The sequence below is a fragment of the Schistocerca gregaria genome, chromosome 11, assembly GCF_023897955.1.
Source record: "Schistocerca gregaria isolate iqSchGreg1 chromosome 11, iqSchGreg1.2, whole genome shotgun sequence".
In the NCBI taxonomy this organism is placed as follows: domain Eukaryota; kingdom Metazoa; phylum Arthropoda; class Insecta; order Orthoptera; family Acrididae; genus Schistocerca; species Schistocerca gregaria.
In genome coordinates, this window is record NC_064930.1 from 14,726,701 (window position 1) to 14,748,939 (window position 22,239).

At 45.8% G+C, this 22,239-nt stretch overlaps 1 protein-coding gene across 1 annotated transcript in view; it reads right to left on the reverse strand.

Annotated features, from left to right (window-relative positions):
- LOC126295394 (uncharacterized) overlaps positions 1–22,239 on the reverse strand; it is a 766,077-nt gene that overhangs the window by 94,650 nt on the left and 649,188 nt on the right. Inside the window, exons 8-9 of the mRNA XM_049987875.1 lie at positions 20,437–20,553; positions 3,739–3,954 (exon numbers count right to left, since the gene is read on the reverse strand). Coding sequence (XP_049843832.1) covers positions 3,739–3,954; positions 20,437–20,553 — 333 coding nt within the window. The remainder of the gene's footprint in view (positions 1–3,738; positions 3,955–20,436; positions 20,554–22,239) is intronic.

The window sequence follows — 22,239 nt, forward strand, 5'->3', positions numbered from 1 at the left end:
AAACACAGTATTTCACTATACATTTCCAGATCTTTGAGTGAATAATTTAAGGTTTTACAGGGTTAAGTAGACCTGGTATTCTTCGAAATTGCTGTCATCCATCTATATTACAATATCTGTTAAATATATAATCTGCATTCCAAGGAAGTATGGTTTCACCTTGCTGATGCCAAATATTTCGTCTATCCTATTGCCACTGTCACAGTTAATGAAACTGGTGATAGGATACTGGTCACCATAAAGCAATTCTACCAACAGCTGCTATTTCAATAAAAAATCTTACACTGGATGCAATACATCTGAAAAGTCAACAGGTTCTTTCTTCACTTTCAGTCCTATACATAATTCATCGAATATAGTTTTCATGTATGTGTGGAATTCAGGCTGAATTTTCGCAAACTCATTGGTTGCCTTTAGGTTCTTTTTTTTCCCCTACTTGTATCGATACAGTGGTATGAATCGTCAATACGCACACTTTCACTCAGAGACAGGCTGCAGCGCCCTTATATACAGATTCAACACAATGCAGCTGTCTGTTCAGTCTATCCCACACACTGGATAATGCTATCCCTAGAGCGAACAAGTTTGTGACTGGTGTGTCACAGATAAGAGAATGTGTTCTGTGATTTCACCCAGAGTGATGAGTGATCATACAGTGTCGTGACTCAGAGAGTTACAGCTCCGCAGTTAATGTTTGCTGGGGCGCGAGATGGGTAATACTCGGTGGCCATCTGCTGACTGATATACGTTTCAGCAAGTTACACTCCATACCACTCGTGCTCAGTAAACTGCACTTCAACATTTTAGATACATTTTCAATTTCTATCAACACATGCCACGTGTTACATATTTTGGTATTAAACGTTTTAAACGGTAGGTGAGTCGTTGGCTCCTACACATGTTACTACATCCATATTTAAGCGTTTTGAACCTGTATATGTTATATTGTATGTTGTTGCGGAAAGCATTAGAGAGCTAGATGGAACTGGTAGCTTCTCATCTACAATATCTACCTCTCATTCTTCTTGCAGTGGCACTAGAATCTTCTGAGGTGGCTCCTACAGTGGCAACCTATACTGGTCTGTACCTTGTAGGATAGGACCACCTGCATTCTTCTGCAGCTCAGGGACAGGCTGGATGTATTCACTCCTGAGTGCTACATCATTGTCCTGCTCCAGCTTGGAAACCAGGTGCGCAACAGGATTCCATGGTGCTGCAACGAATGCTTGCCTTGCACATTGGAGGTCACTGCAGGCCCCAGCAAACTGGTGGTCATTGCTGGCTGCCTGGACACGTCAGAGGTAACCGCTGAACAAAGAAGTGGAAGCACTGAGCATCCTCACAAACAAGGGAAATGGAGCTGAACAAAGGAAAAATGGAACTGCATTGAAGCTAAAACTACGTACATACTTACTTTTACAGTTATTTGTATTCTGACCGGGGTGTGCTGCATGGCCTTGACTGCAGCAGGTGATGCTGCATGGTTCTTCTTCTATTTCTTCTCCCAGAGACTGACTGCACCCGAGACCAGCGAACTGCCCCATCTGTTTTATATAGCCAAGACAGCAGCATGTAGTGTTACTACACTCCTATTGGTCCCTGCCAGTTATCAGGTGGTGGTGGAAGAGAGACTAAACCTGCTTCAAGAGATAACTGGTGGTATTTTTGTGAACTACTCCAGTCAGTGTGGGGTTGTTTCTGAAGAACACACAATTGTCTCTTAGACTTATTGATGGAGCATCTCAAAACAGGCAAGCAGTCCCAGCACAAGCGATAACCTGTATGCATTGCAAAATGCATCTTCACACAATCTCTCTGTGTCACCATTATTTGCTGAAAAGTATTTTTTTATGATGATCCATCATCTTCCCTTTCCACTCTTCGCGTAGTGAGGTAAGGGTGCAGTCGTCAGCTCCGTGCTTCCATGTGGTACACATGTTAAAATAGTTCCAGCTCATCACCAGTATTCCCTCAATTGTACATTGTGTATATGTGGAGGCTTGCGCCAGAACAAATGTGTGTGTTGCCTCTTGCGCATCAGAAGACTCACTGGGGTTTTCTTGAGTGGTCTACAGCTCCAGCACAGGCATTCAGATGCATTAGTTGCGAAGTGTAACTTAGCCCCATCATACCATAGCTTCGTTATTTCAAGAAGGATATTCATCTTCTTCATATGTTCATCCAATGTTGCTGCTTTCCGGGAATCGTGTAGAAATCTATGGGGATAGGCCTCTGTTTCATGATTGTGCCAAAGATACCCATGAAACTCCTCCAGTACCGACATCTGTTCCACGAAATACATCGCATATGAAGAAAACATGTCTGTCGGGAAGCTCAGCACAGACTCAAGGTCCCACAGTGGATGACAGGAGTGGAAGTGGTTGGGGGAAGTGGGGGAGCGGAAAAGGGTGGAGGAATGGAGGGCAATGTCTTCTGCTGGCAGCACTGTGAATAAGTCTGTTAAATTTGATTTCCCACCATTTGTTGAATATTCCAGCAAACTCGGGTGCTAGGAATTAGGTTGGTGGAGGTGATTTGATATATTTTCCCAACAAATTTTGAATTTCCCTCCAAAATTAGAATTTCCTGCCAACATTTGAATTTTCCGGAATTTTTTTCTGGGCTGGGGTGGGGAAAAGCTGTGATGTCATAAGGGGGGGGGCGAATTAATTGATCAATTAACTAATTTGCAGAATTAATTTGGTATGGGTTTGATACCAAAAGTGATGCAGGAACAGCTCTACCCTAGTGCTGCTTCACTGTTTACAGTATGGGCCTACAGCACAGAGAAGCCTTGTTTTGCATGAAGTCAATTGGTGTGAGTAGCATGCGTACACTGTAAAATCTCAAAATCAATGGCGGTGTGGCTCTCAGCATCTCAAATGTGGAGATAGAATTTTATAGCGCAATGTAAGTGAAAGAATCAGTTGGTAAAACACATTATCATGCATTCTCATTCAACATATATGTAGTACCTTTTCTTTCAGAAATGTGTGAATGAATAGACAGCACAATTGTAATAGTGATGTATGTGTCTCGTTGGCATTTCATGATATCTTCAGTGTGGATGCACCCTAGGTCCTACTTATTGCAGAATCGTGCTAGAAGATGGTGGACAGGGGGGTACTTGAGAGGTAATGTGTGACAAGTTGGGTATTTTGGCCAGACGGGAAACATGCTTGGGTAGCCAAGTTAGTTAAAATGACCACTCGTGAGGACTGGGAAATGCGAGTTTGAGTCGCAGTCAACCACAAAATTTCACTTTCTGCTATTAAATTATTTGAATGCTCCCTTGTGCCTGACATAACGATTTCTCTTTTGTCACATCTCCACACACCAGGGAGCAATCGTGTTGGTAATGCAGGAAAGTGCTTCCGTGAGGATGGAGGGCCAGACACAGTGACCGAGCAGCTCTAGGAGCTACAGTCTGGAACTGCGTGACCGCTACAGTCACAGGTTCGAATCTTGCCTCGGGCATGGCTGTGTGTGGTGTCCTTAGGTTAGTTAGGTTTAAGTAGTTCTAAGTTCTAGGGTACTGATGACCTCAGCAGTTAAGTCTCATAGTGCTCAGAGCCATTCCAACCATTTGAGGATGGAGGAGGGAGACGGGTGTGGTTCGAATTTTTCAGGGAGACGAAGGCAGGAATAGAGGAAGAAGGTTGAAGTCAGTATAGGCTGCAGTAATTGTGCAGTATTGTGGGCTAGAGTAGTGGGCTAGACTAGCAAGAAGAGCAGCACCGAACCGGTACGTGGACTGCAGAGCGCAGCAGAGGCAGCGGAAGCTGGCGCGCGCGGCGCGAGCTCCAGCGGACCTTTGTGCCTGGAGTCTGCGTGCAGGCCGACGCCCGGCACGCTCTTGAGCAGCGACAGCACCCTGAAGGCGCCGTACAGCGCCACCGCCGACAGCGCCAGCGGCCACACCAGGAACACCGCCTGCAGGCAGTAGCGCGCCACCTGCCGGCAGCCAGCTCTGCTCAGCATCCCGCCCACTGGAGCGCGCCGAGGGCCGAAGGTCTGAAACTGTCTGCACCGTGGTGTAGGTTCCAGCAGGGTCCCAGGCCCTGCCGCCACCCCTGTCGGGACATCATTCGCCAGTCATCGCTTATAACGATTTCAGAATTGCCTGTGATCCAACAGATCCTTGAAAATAACGACATTTCGGAAACGACATCTCAGCCTTGCTTTTAAGTTGTTGCGATGTGGTTTTTTTTACTCGCCTTCTGAAAACAGTTCCAGTCATCTTTTGAAGATTTATTCTCCTGCCTGACCTACGAGAGAACGAGCACTGGTGCTCGGCTAGACAGAACTGTATCAGCAACTAACCACATTACACATATTAAAAAGTGGCGTCGATAGTTTTTCTGGTATCAGAATTACTGAGCTACTAAATAACAGATTGAGTCAGATCTACAATATATTCTAACGGTGTGAGGACAGAAAAACTGTAGGTCCGAACTTAATAATTTTACAATTTCTTCATCCACACGCAATTAGCCATTGCTGATGGCCAGTTTATGCTGTTCATCTTAACCTATTATCGTAAAAGTTACAGACAGTCTGTGAAATAGTACAGTAGCCGTGTATTATGTCAGTGGAAATGATGGAGATTGACTTGCGACTCCATGGCGTGTTATGTGCACCACTACCAAATAGGAATAGAATTGGAAGGAAAATCAACATTTGCCGTATTTTGTTGTTTTATTGTCAGAAATCGATTTTAGATCGCTTAGTGTCCATTCTCAGTGCTGTAGTATACAATTAAAATTGGTAGGAACTGATGTGAAGCTATACCCACAAGCTCAGTTTATTTGATCGCTCTAAGCTTGTGGTTATAGCTTCATACCAGTTCCTACCAATTTTAATTGTACACTCCTGGAAATTGAAATAAGAACACCGTGAATTCATTGTCCCAGGAAGGGGAAACTTTATTGACACATTCCTGGGGTCAGATACATCACATGATCACACTGACAGAACCACAGGCACATACACACAGGCAACAGAGCATGCACAATGTCGGCACTAGTACAGTGTATATCCACCTTTCGCAGCAATGCACGCTGCTATTCTCCCATGGAGACGATCGTAGAGATGCTGGATGTAGTCCTGTGGAACGGCTTGCCATGCCATTTCCACCTGGCGCCTCAGTTGGACCAGCGTTCGTGCTGGACGTGCAGACCGCGTGAGACGACGCTTCATCCAGTCCCAAACATGCTCAATGGGGGACAGATCCGGAGATCTTGCTGGCCAGGGTAGTTGACTTACACTTTCTAGAGCACGTTGGGTGGCACTGGATACATGCGGACGTGCATTGTCCTGTTGGAACAGCAAGTTCCCTTGCCGGTCTAGGAATGGTAGAACGATGGGTTCGATGACGGTTTGGATGTACCATGCACTATTCAGTGTCCCCTCGACGATCACCAGAGGTGTATGGTCAGTGTAGGAGATCGCTCCCCACAACATGATGCCGGGTGTAGGCCCTGTGTGCCTCGGTCGTATGCAGTTCTGATTGTGGCGCTCACCTGCACGGCGCCAAACACGCACACGACCATCATTGGCACCAAGGCAGAAGCGACTCTCATCGCTGAAGACGACACGTCTCCATTCGTCCCTCCATTCACGCCTGTCTCGACACCACTGGAGGCGGGCTGCACGATGTTGGGGCGTGAGCGGAAGACGGCCTAACGGTGTGCGGGACCGTAGCCCAGCTTCATGGAGACGGTTGCGAATGGTCCTCGCCGATACCCCAGGAGCAACAGTGTCCCTAATTTGCTGGGAAGTGGCGGTGCGGTCCCCTACGGCACTGCGTAGGATCCTACGGTCTTGGCGTGCATCCGTGCGTCGCTGCGGTCCGGTCCCAGGTCGACGGGCACGTGCACCTTCCGCCGACCACTGGCGACCACATCGATGTACTTTGGAGACCTCACGCCCCACATGTTGAGCAATTCGGCGGTACGTCCACCCGGCCTCCCGCATGCCTACTGTACGCCATCGCTCAAAGTCCGTCAACTGCACATACGGTTCACGTCCACGCTGTCGCGGCATGCTACCAGTGTTAAAGACTGCGATGGAGCTCCGTATGCCACGGCAAACTGGCTGACACTGACGGCGGCGGTGCACAAATGCTGCGCAGCTAGCGCCATTCGACGGCCAACACCGCGGTTCCTGGTGTGTCCGCTGTGCCGTGCGTGTGATCATTGCTTGTACAGCCCTCTCGCAGTGTCCGGAGGGTCTGACACACCGGTGTCAATGTGTTCTTTTTTCCATTTCCAGGAGTGTATATTACACCACAGAAGATGGTCACAAAGTGATTGAAAATCGATTTTTCTGGCAATAAAACAACAAAATACGGCCAATGCTGATTTTCCTTTCAGTTCTATACTGATGTAGATGATAAACTAAAGCTCTACTAAAGGAACTGTGGCTGTAGGTCATGGACTGGAAATGCAGATAATGAACTGGAACTCTAGCTATGAACTGGAACAGTAGGTGATGAACTGAGGTTCTATGCAATGGGCTGAAAGTGTAGGCGATTAACTTGAACTGTAAGTAACGAACGGAAAATCTTGGCTATGAACTCGAACTGTACATGATGAACTGAAACTGTAGCTGATTAACTGGAAGAGCAGGTGATGAACTGGAATGGTAATTGATGAACAGAAACTTTAGGCAATTAACTGGAACTATCAGCGATCAACTGAATCTCTAGGAAACAAGCTGAAACTGTAGGTTATGAACTGGAACTGTAGGTAATTAACTGGATCTGTGGGGAAACAACTTGAACAGTAGGTGATGAACTGATGTTGTATGCAAAGAACTGAAACTGTATGAGATTAACTGAAGGTCCAGGCAATGAACTGAAACTGTAGCTTAAGAACTGGAACTGTAAGTAATGAAGTGAAACTGTAGGCGATGAAGTGGAACAGTAGGTGATGAATTGGAGGTGTAGGTGATGAACTGGAACTGTAGGCAATGAACTGGAACTGTAGATCATGAACTGGAATGGTCCGTGTTGAACTGGAACTATAGCTGATGAACTGGAACTGTAGCCAATAAAAAGGAACTGTAAGTGACAAACTGAAGATCTAGACAATTAACGGGAACTGTAGGCCATGAACTGGAACTGTACGTGATGAACTACAGTTGTAGGCGATCAATGGGAACTGTAGGAGAGGAACTGCAGCTTTAGACAGTGAACAGGAACTGTCGATTATGAACTAGTCGATTACCACTGCGTGTCTACATTGATCCACAATGGGCAGGAGGATCTGAAGAGTTTCTAGAAAACAGAATACAGCATGACATTGTGAATGTAGAGAAGTCTTTAGACGCGAAAATAGCTGTCGGCGTGCCACAGGGGAGTGTTTTAGTTCCATTACTTTTCACATCATATACAAATGACCTGGTAGATAACCTCGGCAGTTCCATGCAGAATCTGATTGGTCTATACCAAACGTAGTTCCTGGTGTCAGTGCCGCCTCAAGTAGCTGACATTACTGTAGGCGCATAGACTGAACCCTTTGAAGGTATTGTGGTCGAAGGATACCTAGGATCCCATTTATGGATGCCGCCTATGTGGTGATGGATCGGAACTGAGGTGGCCTGACATGGAGATCATCTGCTGCCAGCGCCTGGAGTGTGCCATGTGTGTTTGTGTACATGGAAGTTTCCAATTCTCTGCCGCACCATTTCAACTCATTCTATCGACTGTTTTTGTTGCTCGCTTTCCTAAATTCCTTTTATTCTTTTTCCATTGGCACTCTTTGTCCTAACCAATTTAATCATCACTACAAATTCACTTCTACGCCTACATCTACATCTACATCTCTACACCGCAAGCACCCTGCGGTGAGTGGCGGAGGGTACTTTGTGTGCTACTGTCACTTTCTGGCTTTACTGTTCCAGTCATGTACGGTTTGTGCGAAGACAGATAGTGGGAGAGCGTCTGAGTGGGCTGAACACTATCAGGTCTTAACTTCGTGGTCTTTTCGTGTGATACACAGAGGAGGAAGCAACACATTGGCTGACTGTTTTGGGAACGTATACTCCCGGAACTCTGACAGTAAACCACACTGTGATGCACTAGGCCACTCCTGGAGCATCTGTCACTGTAGTTGGTTCATCACCTCTGTGACGCTTTCGTGCCCACTGAACGAACCTGCAATGAAACGTGCTGGTCTTCTGCCTATCTGGCATGGATCTCATACTGACAAACAATCTTCGAGTATTGTTTCGTAAGGTAGTTCCTTTGTTGATGGACTATATTTTCTGAAGATTTTCCAAATGAATCCCAGTCTGGCATCTACCCGCTATTAATTTTTGTGGTCATTTCGTCCTGAAATCGCTCCACACGCCTACTTACTGATATTTGATGGAAATAACTATCTAGCTATTGTTGTGCAATCGCTCAATCATATAACAAAGAATCTCTCTTCTTATTCGCAATACTTACATTTGTTCACCTTTTAGGGTTACTTGCCACTCCATTCACTGGGCGCTACAATTTTATGGCATCGAGACTTGTCTGTACATAGCAATATCATCAGCGAAAAGGTTCATTGGACTACCGAGGATATCTATCATGCCATTTGTATACTTTGTGAAGAGTAATGGACCTGTAACATTCCCCTATGGCAAGCACACAGCTGTTTTTGCGTCTGGAGGCTTCTCTCCGTTCACAGTGACATGCTGCATTCTCTTTGCTAGAAGCTGTTCAGTCCAATGACACAAACATATTCAAAAATCCTGCGAGTTACTGACCTGTGTGCGTCGGCTGAAATGATGTGGAAAGGAATTAGAAATGAAAATAATTATATTTAAACCATTTAATTAAATAAAAGTAATAAATGTATAAGAGAAGTAGATTACACCTGATCGATTTCTAAGCGAAATCCTTCACCATAACTATGAAGTAACTTCAGTAGTTTCATGCCATAGCTATTTTAAAGGCTCTAGTGTATCGGACGAGAGACCAGCACGGCAAATGGCTGCAGCGTCTCATACCTGAGACGATAACCTAAACCAATTCTGTGGTCAGGTGGTTACCAACAATCGATCCTATGCAAAGGTCCATCGCCTTGTCAGGCGAAATAGTTCTTGGGCACTCAGCGTCCTGATCATCAACGACCATACTGAAGAACTTGGCCAACTGAGATAATGATGAAGGTGCCATTACACAAGCGACAATTATTGAACTACATGAAATAAAATCGACATAAGTTCTGAGTAGTTTGCGTTAGGACGTTCAAACTGCACGCTTGGCCGTGGGGCATGATGGGCATGGGTATGGTTTGGTTTAGCCACGAAGCCCACTTTCATTTGGATGGATTCGTCAATAAGCAAAACTGGCGCATTTCAGGGACTGAGAATCCGCATTTCCCATTCGAGAAGTCCCTTCACCCGCAGTGGGTGGCTGTATGGTGGGCAGTGCCCAGTTACGGAATAATCGCTGCGATATTCCTCGATGGCAGGCTGACTACAGAACAGTGAATGAAGGTTCTGGAAAATCATTTCATCCCCATTACCCAAAGTGACCCTGATTGAGGTGTTCATGCAAGACTTAGCTTTACCCTATCGCAGCATGAGAGTGTGTGATGTCCTGAAGGAGCAGTTTGGGGACCACATTCTGGCTCTGGGGTACCAAGAGGCCACTAGCTCCGGTTGGCCGCCATTAAACACGTGCGACTTCTTTTTGTGGGGCTCCATTAAAGACAAGGTGTACAGAAGTAACCACAGAACCATTGCTGAGCTGCAAACAGCCATTCGGGAGGTCATCGACAGCATCGATGTTCAGACGCTCCAGCGTTCTCATGCAAGATTTCGCTATTTGTCTGTGCCACATCATCGCCAATGATGTCAGGCGTCTCGAACATGTCATAACCTAACTCCGGGTACCTGTACTGAAGCTTGCGTGGTGAATAAGGTGTGTGGACGCCGTAGTTTATAACTAATTCACGTTTATTTCCATGTAGTTCAATAATATTTTCATTCTGTACATGTGTTTAGGCATTACTATCATTCTTATTAAATTACACTTCCGTACACTTTGGACCAATGTCAGTTAATCTTGTCTGTATGTGAAGAAGCTTTCCATTTCAACTTTCATTGTGAAACCTCAGGTTTGTTTCCACTGGCTCATGTAATGGAACATTTAGTAAGTGAAATATTTGCAACAAAAGTGATGGTTATTCTGAATAACTTTATTTGCTTCTGAAAATGATTTCAGAGTTACTGCAATGCGTTAAATTTAATACAACTTAACGACATGGTACTTTTTAATTGAAATTTTAATGAGATGAGTGGCACTAAATTTTCAAACTACACCAGAATTCTGGTAACAGCACTCCGTTCAAGTTTGCTTACGAGAATGAAACAGGTATCTCTTTAATAAAAATGTCATATTATTATGTTGACACAGTAAAAAGTCATTCATTTACAATAAATTGTTGGATGGGAAGGGGTGGGTGAGTGCTGTCGCCACGACCTTCTCCGATCTCAACGATGTGAATTCCTTTTCGCGAGGGCACATGAAGTGGCTGGTGTACTAGACACAGACCGACACTCCAGCACAGCTGGCAGCCCGTCTGGCTGGAGCTGGAGCTGGAGCCGTTGCCCGTCAGGCGCGCAGGTCGCTTTGCGCGTGTCCGGCGATCCTTAGGAGCGCATTCTCAGCGGCATCTTAGACAACGGTCTCGCACATCAGTTTTGAAGCGTCCCTGAACATTACTAGGGTGAAAATTTTCATAGAACCCTAGCGGTCCTCAAATTTCGCATTCGATGATTTTTATACCTTGTAGGAGGTATGAACCAGACCCCCACAGCAGAAGTTTCGGATGTTGTTTAAGGACACCTTTGACTATTTTGGTATGAGGGAGCCAAAGTCTATACTGGTTCATTACATACAGGGCGACACAGAAAAGCGGCAACATTTACACAATCCAATAAAACTAGAAGAGATGATGGAAAGAAATTGCATTCATAGTACCGGAAATCTTACTAATTTGCCATTTACGAAACAATGAAGGCATTCAGCATTTTTTTAAACATGACGTCCTTTAGATGGCGTCCTCCTGTACGAATACATTCGTGAACTCTGCTGTTGAGGTTCCTCATTGACCGCTGCAACATCTCACCTGGGAACTGTGAACTGCATCCAGAATTCTCTGTTTTAACTCATCCAGGATTCTTGAACGAGTCGTGTAGACTTTGGTCTTGAGGTAGCCCCACAAGACAAAAGAAACAAACGGATAAGGGAATGTTACCGAATCGAGAGGTCAGAAAGTTGCCAAACAATTTTCGAACCTGTGCCACTAATTGCCATGCAGTGTGTGATGCCCCGTCCTGTTCAAAGCAGGTTTCTTGAACTTTTGGAAAGTTAGTCAATGCAGGTGTAACGAAAGTTCGTAACATCTCCACGTAACGATCGATATTGACAGTTAATGTGTTTCCCTGCTCATTTGCGAAAAAATACGATCCGATTATACCATGTGATGAAACACCACACCATACTGTGACTTTACTAGCGTGAAAAGGGCCCTCATGGATGTCATTAGGATTTGTGTTTGTCCAGTAACGAAGTTCTATTTATTCACATAAGCTATGAGATGAAAATGTGCCTCATCTGACATCCACAACTTGTTTAGAAATTCATCGTAATTGTTCCTTTTTGCTATCATTTGTTCACAGAGTCGTAATGGAAACCGGTAAATATTGTCCATGAATTGTTACACCATCTGCAGTTTGTACGGATGAATTTTAAATAAAGATGAAGAATACTGCAAATACTCTCCAGGGACAATCCATCCACTGCTGTTTGGTTACGAACTGAGCGCAGTGCGCACCGTAAGGCAGACTCTCGTACAACATCAATGCTTGCTGGAGAGCGCGCACTTTCTGATCGTCCTGTTGTCCTGTTGGCTTCTTCTTCAGAGCAGATCCAGTCTCTTGAAAGTTATTCATCAAACGATTTGCCGCATACTTCGACGGAACGGCATCACGACGTTCTAAATTACAAAAACGTCGAAACTCCCTCTGCGCCGCTACCAAACTGTCACTGTTTGTATAAATCATAGTCAGGCTTACGCACGCTATTGACCGTTCCTCAGACTGAAATGTCGGACTGTTTAGTCAATAAATGTGACGATCCCGCACTGCTACCACCTGCCCATGGCTGCCACCACTCATTTCAAAACATTTCAGTTATTTTGTGTCACCCTGTAGTTACTGCGTATCGTTGGGTATCTTGCCCTAATTTGCACTATATCGGTCCTGTACCCAAAATATTCCACAGCAATGCATACGTGCACCGTATGCGCTGTGTGGGGTGTTTCCATCCCCCCCTCCCCACCACCACCACCACCACACCTACTGTTGACAACTGTAAGTTCTCAGTTCGTTCGCCGGACGATGAGGCCGTTCGGTTCTAGGCTATACAGTCTGGAACCGCGGACCGCTACGGTCGCAGGTTCGAATCCTGCCTCTGGCATAGATGTGTGTGATGTCATTCGGTTAGATAGGTTTAAGTAGTTGTAAGTATAGGGGACTGATGACATCAGAAGTTAAGTCTCAGAGTGCTCAGAGCCATTTGAACCATTCGAACGTTACCTCGTTCTCCTCAAGTGTACGTGTAGGCGCTGTCTAGGGTTTTGTTTACCCGCAGAGTTATTTTTGTGCTACCAGCGATACACAGCAGTGCTGTTGGTGGGGGTTATCGGCCGATGTGCTCCTCTAGAACGGTTGCAGTGAGTGCTCTGGAAGAGCCAAAGGCACTACTCTGGGGTGTCAAACTTCACGGTGTCGGACGCCCTTCTGCCCGGCATGCTACAGCAGGTCGATATGGAATAGACTCAACAACACGTTGGAAGTCCCCTGCAACAATATTAAGCCATGCTGCCTATACAGGGTGTTACAGAAAGGTACGGCCAAACTTTCAGGAAACATTCGTCACACACAAAGAAAGAAAATATGTGGACATGTTCCCGAAAACGCTTACTTTCCATGTTAGAGCTTATTTTATTACTTCTCTTCAAATCACATTAATCATGGAACGGAAACGCATAGCAACAGAACGTACCAGCGTCACTTCAAACACTTTGTCACAGGAAATGTTCAAAATGTCCTCCGTTAGCGAGGATACATGCATTCACCCTCCATCGCATGGAATCCCTGATGCGCTGACGCAGCCCTGGAGAATGGCGTCTTGTATCACAGCCGTCCACAATACGAGCACGAAGGGTCTCTACATTTGGTACCGGGGTTGCGTAAACAAGAGCTTTCAAATGCCCCCATAAATGAAAGTCAAGAGGGTTGAGGTCAGGAGAGCTTGGAGGCCATGGAATTGCTCCGCCTCTACCAATCCATCGGTCTCTAATCTGTTGTTGAGAAGCGTACGAACACTTGGACTGAACTGTGCAGAAGCTCCATCGTGCATGAACCACATGTTGTGTCGTACTTGTAAAGGCAAATGTTCCCGTATGAAATCATAATAACGTGCTCCATTGTGTGTAGGTGGAAGCGTAGGTGACGAAACTAAAATGAACTCTAGCATGGAAATTACGCGTTTCCGTACTCATGTACACATAACATATTTCCTTTATTTGTGTCTGAGGAATGATTTCTGAAAGTTTGGCCCTATCTTTTTGTAACACCCTGTATAGATCTCCATAATTGCGAAAGTGTTCCTGGTGCGCCGTTTTGTTCACGACTGACCTCTCGTTATGTCCCATAAACATTCGTGGGCATAAATATCGGGCAATCTGGGTGGTCAAATCATTCACTAGGATTCTTCAGAATGCACTACAAACAAGAAGCGATAAACTGTAGCTGAGTGACATGGCGTGTTGTCATCCATAAAATTCCATCGTTGAATAGCAGTATGCGAACATAACAATTCCCACTCAGTGATCGCTTCAGTTCGACCAGAGGACCCAGTCCCTTCCATCGAAATACAGCCCACGTCATTATGGAGCCACCGCCAACTTGTTGAGAACTCGGTTCCATGGCTTCGTGAGGTCTGCGCCACTCCATCAGCTCTAATCAACTCATATCAGGAATCATAATGAGGCCACGGTTTTACTGTCGCCTAGGTCCAACTGATGTGGTGCGAACCCGGGAGACGCGCTGCAGCCGATGTTTCATGTTGGCCAAGGCTCTGGCGTCGATTGCTGCCACAGCACATTAATGCCAGATTTCGCCGCACTGTCATAACGGATACGGCCATTGTATGTCCCACATCGATTTGTACGGTTGTCCCACGCAGTGTTGCTTGTCTGTTAGCACTGACAACTCTACACCAACTCCGCTGTTCTCTGTTGTTCTGTGAGGGCTGACTGCCATTGCTTTGTCCGTGGTGACAGGTTGTTACTTCTGCCACAGACGGCCCCTGCCAGACAGACTACACTCAATACACCCCTGTGTACTATAGAACATACACAAGCACTTGCAGGCGCAACCAAGAGGAAAACAATTCATCAAAATAAACAGAACTTTGCTAGAGACTAATGGGAACCTCTTTCTGCAGAGGTCGCCTCACAGACACAGGGAAAGTTGGTGTATTCCGCCTACCTCCGCCGCCTTTATAAGGCCAGCACAGCAGCAGTATGGCCAGTTCGTCGCCGAGCTAGGACCGGCTCCGACAGACCTCAGCGACGATCTTGACGAATAGTCGTGTACCTGTTATTTGTTTTCTTTGTGTGTATGTAGTGATTGTTCGAGAAATATAGTTCAGTTTCAATAAACGACATTATACTGAGTGTTCTACAATACTGAGTATTCTTCAGAGGTAACGCCTGAAATGTGGTATTCTTGGCGAGGTCTTGACACTATGCACGTCGGAGTATCGAATTCCCTAACGAGTTGAGAAACGGAATGTGTCACACGTCTAGCTCCAACTACCATTCCGCGTTCAGACTCTCCTAATTCCCTTCGTGGAGCCGTAATGATGTCGGAAACCTTTTCTCGTCAATCACCTGAGTACAAATGGCGGCTCCACCAATTCATTGTTATTCTATACCTTGTCTCGGCAGTAGTTCCGGCCACTGTGACCGAGCGGTTCTAGGCGCTTCAGTCCGGACCCTCGCGGCTGCTAGGGTCGCACATTCGACTCCTGCATCTGGCATGGATGCGTGTGATGTCCTTAGGTTAGTTAGGTCCTATGGGACTGATGATTTCAGATGTGAAGTCTCATAGAGCCATTTGAACAATTATGTAGGCGATACTGCCGCCTGCTGTATATGTGCATATCGATCCCATGATGTTTGTCACTTGAGTGTAAGCTGGGCTCTTCATGCAGCAACGGCAACCACATAACGAGACTTTCGAGTACGAGGATTGTCTCATTACTCTGAGTTTCATGTTGCAGCTTTTGGTGACACCATGCATCTGGCTTTTTCGTTATAGCGATGGTATTTCCATAGAAACGACGGTGATCGTGCTAACAAATGGAACATATTATGAGAGGGCAGTTCAGAAAGTAAGGTCCGATCAGTCGTGAAACGAAAATCACATCGAAAATCAATAATATTTTACTCGCAACAGTTAGCCACATCTTCCTCCTACCTCTCTAAATAGTCGCCGCTCCGTCTCAGACGTTTGCCGTGGCGTTGTACAAACCTTCCAGCACCCTCGTTACAGAAAGCAGTCACATGCGCCTTCTGCCAATTCTCTACGCTGGACTGCCTTTCGTTGTCTGTGTCAGAATGTTGTCTTAGTAGCCAGCGGTTCATGTGAGCAGAGATGAACAATGGGGGGAGCCAATTAAGCTGCTTTTTTTCCATCTGCCTACTGACTGGACTGATGCGGCCCGCCATGAATTCCTTTCCTGTGCTAACCTCTTCATCTCAGAGTAGCACTTGAAACCTACGTCTTCAATTATTTGCTTGACGCATTCCAATCTCTGTTTTCCTCTACAGTTTTTACAGTTCCCTCTAGTACCATGGAAATCGTTCCCTCATGTCTTAGCAGATGTCCTATCATCCTGTTCCTTCTCCTTGTCAGTGTTTTCCACATATTCCTTTCCTCTCCGATTCTGCGTAGAACCTCCTCATTCCTTGCCTTATCAGTCCACATAATTTTCAACATTCGTCTATAGCACCGCTTCTCAAATGCTTCTATTCTCTTCTGTTCCGGTTTTCCCACAGTCCATGTTTCACTACCATACGATGCTGTACTCCAGACGTACATCCTCAGAAATTTCTTCCTCAAATTAAGGCCGGTATTTGATATTAGTAGACTTCTCTTGGTCAGAAATACCTTTTTTGCCATACCGAATCTGCTCTCGATGTCTTCCTTGCTCCGTCCATCATTGGTTATTTTACTGCCTACGTAGCTGAATTCCTTAACTTCATTGACTTCGTGACCCTCAATCCTGATGTTAAGTTTCTACTACTTCTCATTACCTTCGTCTTTCTCCGATTTACTCTCAAACCATACTGTGTACTCATTAGACTGTTCATTCCGTTCAGCAGATCATTTAATTCTTCTTCACTTTCACCCAGGATAGCAATGTCATCAGCGAATCGTATCATTGTATCGTCAGACTGTTTCACCTTCTATTTTAATTCCACTCCTGAACCTTTCTTTTATTTCCATCATTGCTTCCTCGATGTAAAGGTTGAAGAGTAGGGGCGAAAGGCTACAGCCTTATCTTATACCCTTCTTAATACGAGCACTTCGTTCTTGGTCGTCCACTCTTATTATTCCCTCTTGTTTGTTGTACATATTGTATAAGACCCGTCTCTCACTATAGCTTACCCCTACTTTTTTCAGTATCTGGAACAGCTTGCTCCATTTTATATTGTCGAACGTTTTTTCCAGGTCGACAAATCCTATGAACGTGTCTTGATTTTCCTTTAGCCTTGCTTCCATTATTAGCCGTAACGTCAGAATTGCCTCTCTCGTGCCTTTACTGTTCCTAATGCCAAACTGATCGTCACCTAGCGCATTCTCAATTTTCCTTTCCATTCCTCTGTAAATTATTCTTGTAAGCAACTTTGATGCATGAGCTATTAAGCTGATTGTGCGATAATTCTTGCGCTTGTCAGCTCTTGCCGTCTTCGGAATTGTGTGGATGATGCTTTTCCGAAAGTCAGATGGTATGTCGCCAGACTCATATATTCTACACACCAACGTGAATAGTCGTTTTGTTGCCTCCTCCCCTAATGATTTTAGAAATTCTGATGCAATGTTATCTATCCCCTCTGCCTTATTTGACCGTTAGTCCTCCAAAGATCTTTTAAATTCCGATTCTAATACTGGATCCCCAGCCTCTTCTAAATCGACTCCTGTTTCTTCTTCTATCACATCAGACAAAGCTTCACCCTCATAGAGGCTTTCAATGTATTCTTTCCACCTATCTGCTCTCTCCTCTGCATTTAACAGTGGAATTCCCGTTGCACTGTTAATGTTACAACCGTTGCTTTTAATGTCACCAAAGGTTGTTTTAACTTTCCTGTAAGCTGAGTCTGTCCTTCCGACAATCATATCTTTTTCGATGTCTTCACATTTTTCCTGCAGCCATTTCGTCATAGCTTCCCTGCACTTCCTATTTATTTCATTCCTCAGCGACTTGTATTTCTGTATTCTTGATTTTCCCGGAACATGTTTGTACTTCCTCCTTTCATCAATCAACTGAAGTATTTCTTCTGTTACCCATGGTTTCTTCGCAGCTACCTTCTTTGCACCTATGTTTTCCTTCCCAACTTCTGTGGTGGTTAGTGTTTAACGTCCCGTCGACAACGAGGTCATTAGAGACGGAGCGCAAGCACGGGTTAGGGAAGGATCGGGAAGGAAATCGGCCGTGCCCTTTCAAAGGAACCATCCCGGCATTTGCCTGAAACGATTTAGGGAAATCACGGAAAACCTAAATCAGGATTGCCGGAGATGGGATTGAACCGTCGTCCTCCCGAATGCGAGTCCAGTGTGCTAACCACTGCGCCACCTCGCTCGGTGCAACGTCTGTGATGGCCCTTTTTGGAGATGTCCATTCCTCTTCAACTGTACTGCCTACTACGCTATTCCTTATTGCTGTATCTATAGCGTTAGAGAACTTAAAACGTATCCCTTCATTCCTTAGAACTTCCATATCCCACTTCTTTGCGTATTGGTTCTTCCTTACTAATGTCTTGAACTTCAGCCTACTCTTCATCAGTACCATATTGTGATCTGAGTCTATATCTGCTCCTGGGTACGGCTTACAATCCAGTATCTGATTTCGGAATCACTGTCTGACCATGATGTAATCTAATTGAAATCTTCCCGTATCTCCCGGCCTTTTCCAAGTATACCTCCTCCTCTTGTGATTCTTGAACAGGGTATTCGCTATTGCTAGCTGAAACTTGTTACAGATCTAAATTAGTCTTTCTCCTCTTTCATTCCTTCTCCCAAGCCCATATTCTCCTGTAACCTTTTCTTCCACTCCTTCCCCTACAACTGCATTCCATTCGCCCATGGCTATTAGATGTTCGTCCGCCTTTACATACTGCATTACCCTTTCAATATCCTCATACACTTTCTCTATCTGTTCATCTTCAGCTTGCGACGTCGGCATGTATACCTCAACTATCGTTGTCGGTGTTGGTCTGCTGTCGATTCTGATTAGAACAACCCAGTCACTGAACTGTTCACAGTAACACACCCTTTGCCCTACCTTCCTATTCATAACGAATCCTACACCTATTATACCATTTTCTGCTCTTAATATTACCCTATACTCATCTGACCAGAAATCCTTGTCTTCCTTCCACTTCACTTCACTGACCCCTACTATATCTAGATTGGGCCTTTGCAATTCCCTTTTCAGATTTTCTAGTTTCCCTACCACGTTCAAGCTTCTGACATTCCACGCCCTGACTCATAGGACGTTATCCTTTCGTTGATTATTCTTTATTTTTCTCATGGTAACCTCCCCCTTGGCAGTCCCCTCCCAGAGATCTGAATGGGGGACTATTCCTAAATCTTTTGCCAATGGAGAGATCATTATGACATTTTATTCAACTACAGGCCACCTGTCCTGTGGATACGCGTTACGTGTCTTTAATGCAGTGGTTTCCATTGCCTTCTGCATCCTCATGTCGTTGACCATTGCTGATTCTTCCGCCTTTAGGGGCAATTTCCCACCCCTAGGACAAGTGAGTGCCCTGAACCTCTATCCGCTCCTCCGATCTCTTTGACAAGGCCGTTGGCAGAATGAGGCTGACTTCTTCTGCCAGAAGACTTCGGCCGCCAATGCTGATTATTTATCAAAGTATAGGCAGTGGTAGGGATCGAACCTGGGACCGAAGACGATTTGATTATGAATCAAATACGCTACCCCTAGACCACGGGTAACCCTGTATTAAGGATGGTCAAACACTTTCCAGAGAAAACGCTGCAGGAGCGTTTTCATTGGCCTGTAGAATGTGGCTGAAAACTGTCTTGAAGGACGCATGGCATTTATGTTATGTGGGCTGCATAGCTCCAGGCGAAATCTCTCACTCTGGTACCGCACGCCACGGAATTTGAATCCGCGCGGACGTGGAAGACCCCTAGAGGTCTCTGCACCATCGCGCCATAAGCTGTGGCGGCGCGCGCCTCCTGGCCCGCTTTTAGAGTGGGGCGCCACAGTGGAATACGTGGTCCAAGTGGCCAATAGCGGCGCTCCCGGTAGCATACTTAAGCGCCTGCCTCGCGCTCAGCCGGCAGTCTGAAATCATCTCAGACAGCGTATTGACTTTGTGTTTCTATTCGATTTGACTTGGTTGTCTTGTTTGGTTCGTGGCTCTGTTGTCTGTTCTTGTTGTGTTATAAGGTCCTCCGTTGGTGGTGTCCGTCCTCTCCCGTTGTGTTGTTGTTCGCGGACCGCTCTGATGGTCCCTCCGCGTTTCCGTCACTACTACTGTTCCGGAAGCCGTTACAAGAGTCACTACACCCACATACTTGGAAGGAGACACTGTTGTTGTAGGCACTTCTACATGATCAGTTTGGTCTCTGAACTGGAAAGAGGGACGTGAAGCCATCGACAGGCACTCTAAAGACACTGACCAACACATGTGTTTGAAGTGCCATCGGATTTTAACAGTGGATTCGTTTAACGCCTAATAGGACCTAACTTTCCGAATACGCCTCATACTCAGATTACGCTCCGTAACGAGCTGCCTTATATTGTTTGTTCCTTATACCAAAACACTCTGAAGGTTTCCCTGAACAACCTCTGAAACTCTGTGTATAGCAAAGACCACCCACAGGTCTGAAATGTAGTCGAACTGAGAAGGTCCTCGTCACAGACGGCAGAAACGTAAGCTTAATGAGAGTTGCAGTGTTTCACGATGGCACCGCACGATACCGAGCTGGACGATGAAGCTGACACTGCGCTCTCGTCTTCACTTCTACGGTCGTGCGTCTGGTGGCGACAGCACCTGGCAGAAAGGCTTTTGGCCGGGAGAGGTGGTCAGTTGGCGTTACCTGCAGGTGGTCGTGGAAGCCGACCACGATGTCGGCGCCGATGAGGCAGCTGAAGTGCGCCGTGATGACCAGCGAGAGGCACGACTTGCGGCGGATGCGCTCCGGGCCGATCTTCAGCTGCAAAGTGGCAGCCGCCGGCACAGTATCAGCATGGCGCAGCATGGCCGGCTTCCCGGCACACACACACACACACACACACACACACACACACACACACACACACAAGCACGCACGCACACACACAAGCACGCCCACAGACGCGCAGACATAAAGCCAAATGGTAATTCTAGAGTCCATGAAACATTTGAAAAAATCGGCAGAGGTATGTAGCCAAGAACAACAACACAGTTCGTACAATACGGGATTGACTAACTCTTTCATGTGTCAGTAATATATATGGCTAATAAAAACAATCAGACATCTACAAAAGGATAATAAATTAATAACTTCATTCACGGTATGCTTACTCAACAGTGGAGATATACAGAAATGTGAAATGGTGAAGGTTCTTTTGTGGTGCTGAACTGTACAGGGTGTCTCCAACATTTTGGTTCAAACTGAAGTAGGTGATAGTGGGTCCTACAGATTATACTGATACAGGAAACGTACGGTTGTAAATCAGTGTTTATTGCCTGATCGTCACATACAGAGTTCACCACATAACAAGAACGTAGCTCATTGTAATTGTTCAAAGCAACAGCCGCCAGTGGCAATGCACGAGCACAGTGAGTGAGGAAAATGCGCACGCCACCCACATCGATGGCCACCGGCGACGTTTTCCGTCAGCGCATGGGCGGGCATTGTCCAAGATCTCATAACAGGACCTTATTTGTTGCCTCCCTGTTTGACCGGTGCACGTTGCTGGTGTCCCTGTGAAATTTGTAGGCACTGTTCATGGAGTCTGTACCCCTTGTCGTACATGAAATGATATAGTTTCAATATAGTTTGTAATATTTCTGGCTTTGCAGCCAACACATTCCGATACAAGAAGCACTTCTTAGAGCAGCTGAGCAGGCAGCAGTGGGAAAATGACGTAATGTGATGTGAGCTACCAGTGACATATGGTTTACTCGGTATGGGTATCGTCAGACCGACCGCCTACATAATGATCCCTCTTCGCAGTTGCCTGCTGTGTTCAGAAGAAGCGCGCCAAATGGATATACTTCTGTTCTTAATATCAGAAAAACTAAACAATGAATCTGCTTGCGTTCCATATACCATTAACAGCCAAAAAGAATGGTACACCTGCCAAATACCGTGTAGGGTCCGCACGAGCTTGCAGAAGTGCCACAACACGATGTGTCATGGACTCAACTAAAGTCTGAAGCAGTGTTCGATGGTATTGACACCATGGATCCTGCAGGCGTCTCCGTAAATCAGTAACAGTACGAGGGGGTGGATATCTCTTCTCAAGAGCGAGGCGTCACTGATACGCTCTGTTATGTTCATGTCTGGGGGTTTTGGTGACCAACGGAAATGCTTAAACTCAGGAGAGTGTTCCTGGAGCCACTCTGTAGCAATTCTGGACGTGTGGGCATCGCTTTGTCCTGTTGGAATTAGCCAAGTCCGTCAGAACGCACAATGGACATGAATGGATTCAGGTGATCAGACAGGACGCTTACGCATGTATCGCCTGTCAAAGTCGTATCTAGACGTATCAGGGGTCCCATATCACTCAATGTTTCTAATGTCCCACACCATTACAGAGCCTCCACCATCTTAAACAGTCCCTAGTTACATGCACCGTCCATGGATTCATGAGGTTGTCTCCATACTCATGCACGTCCAACCCCTCGATACAAT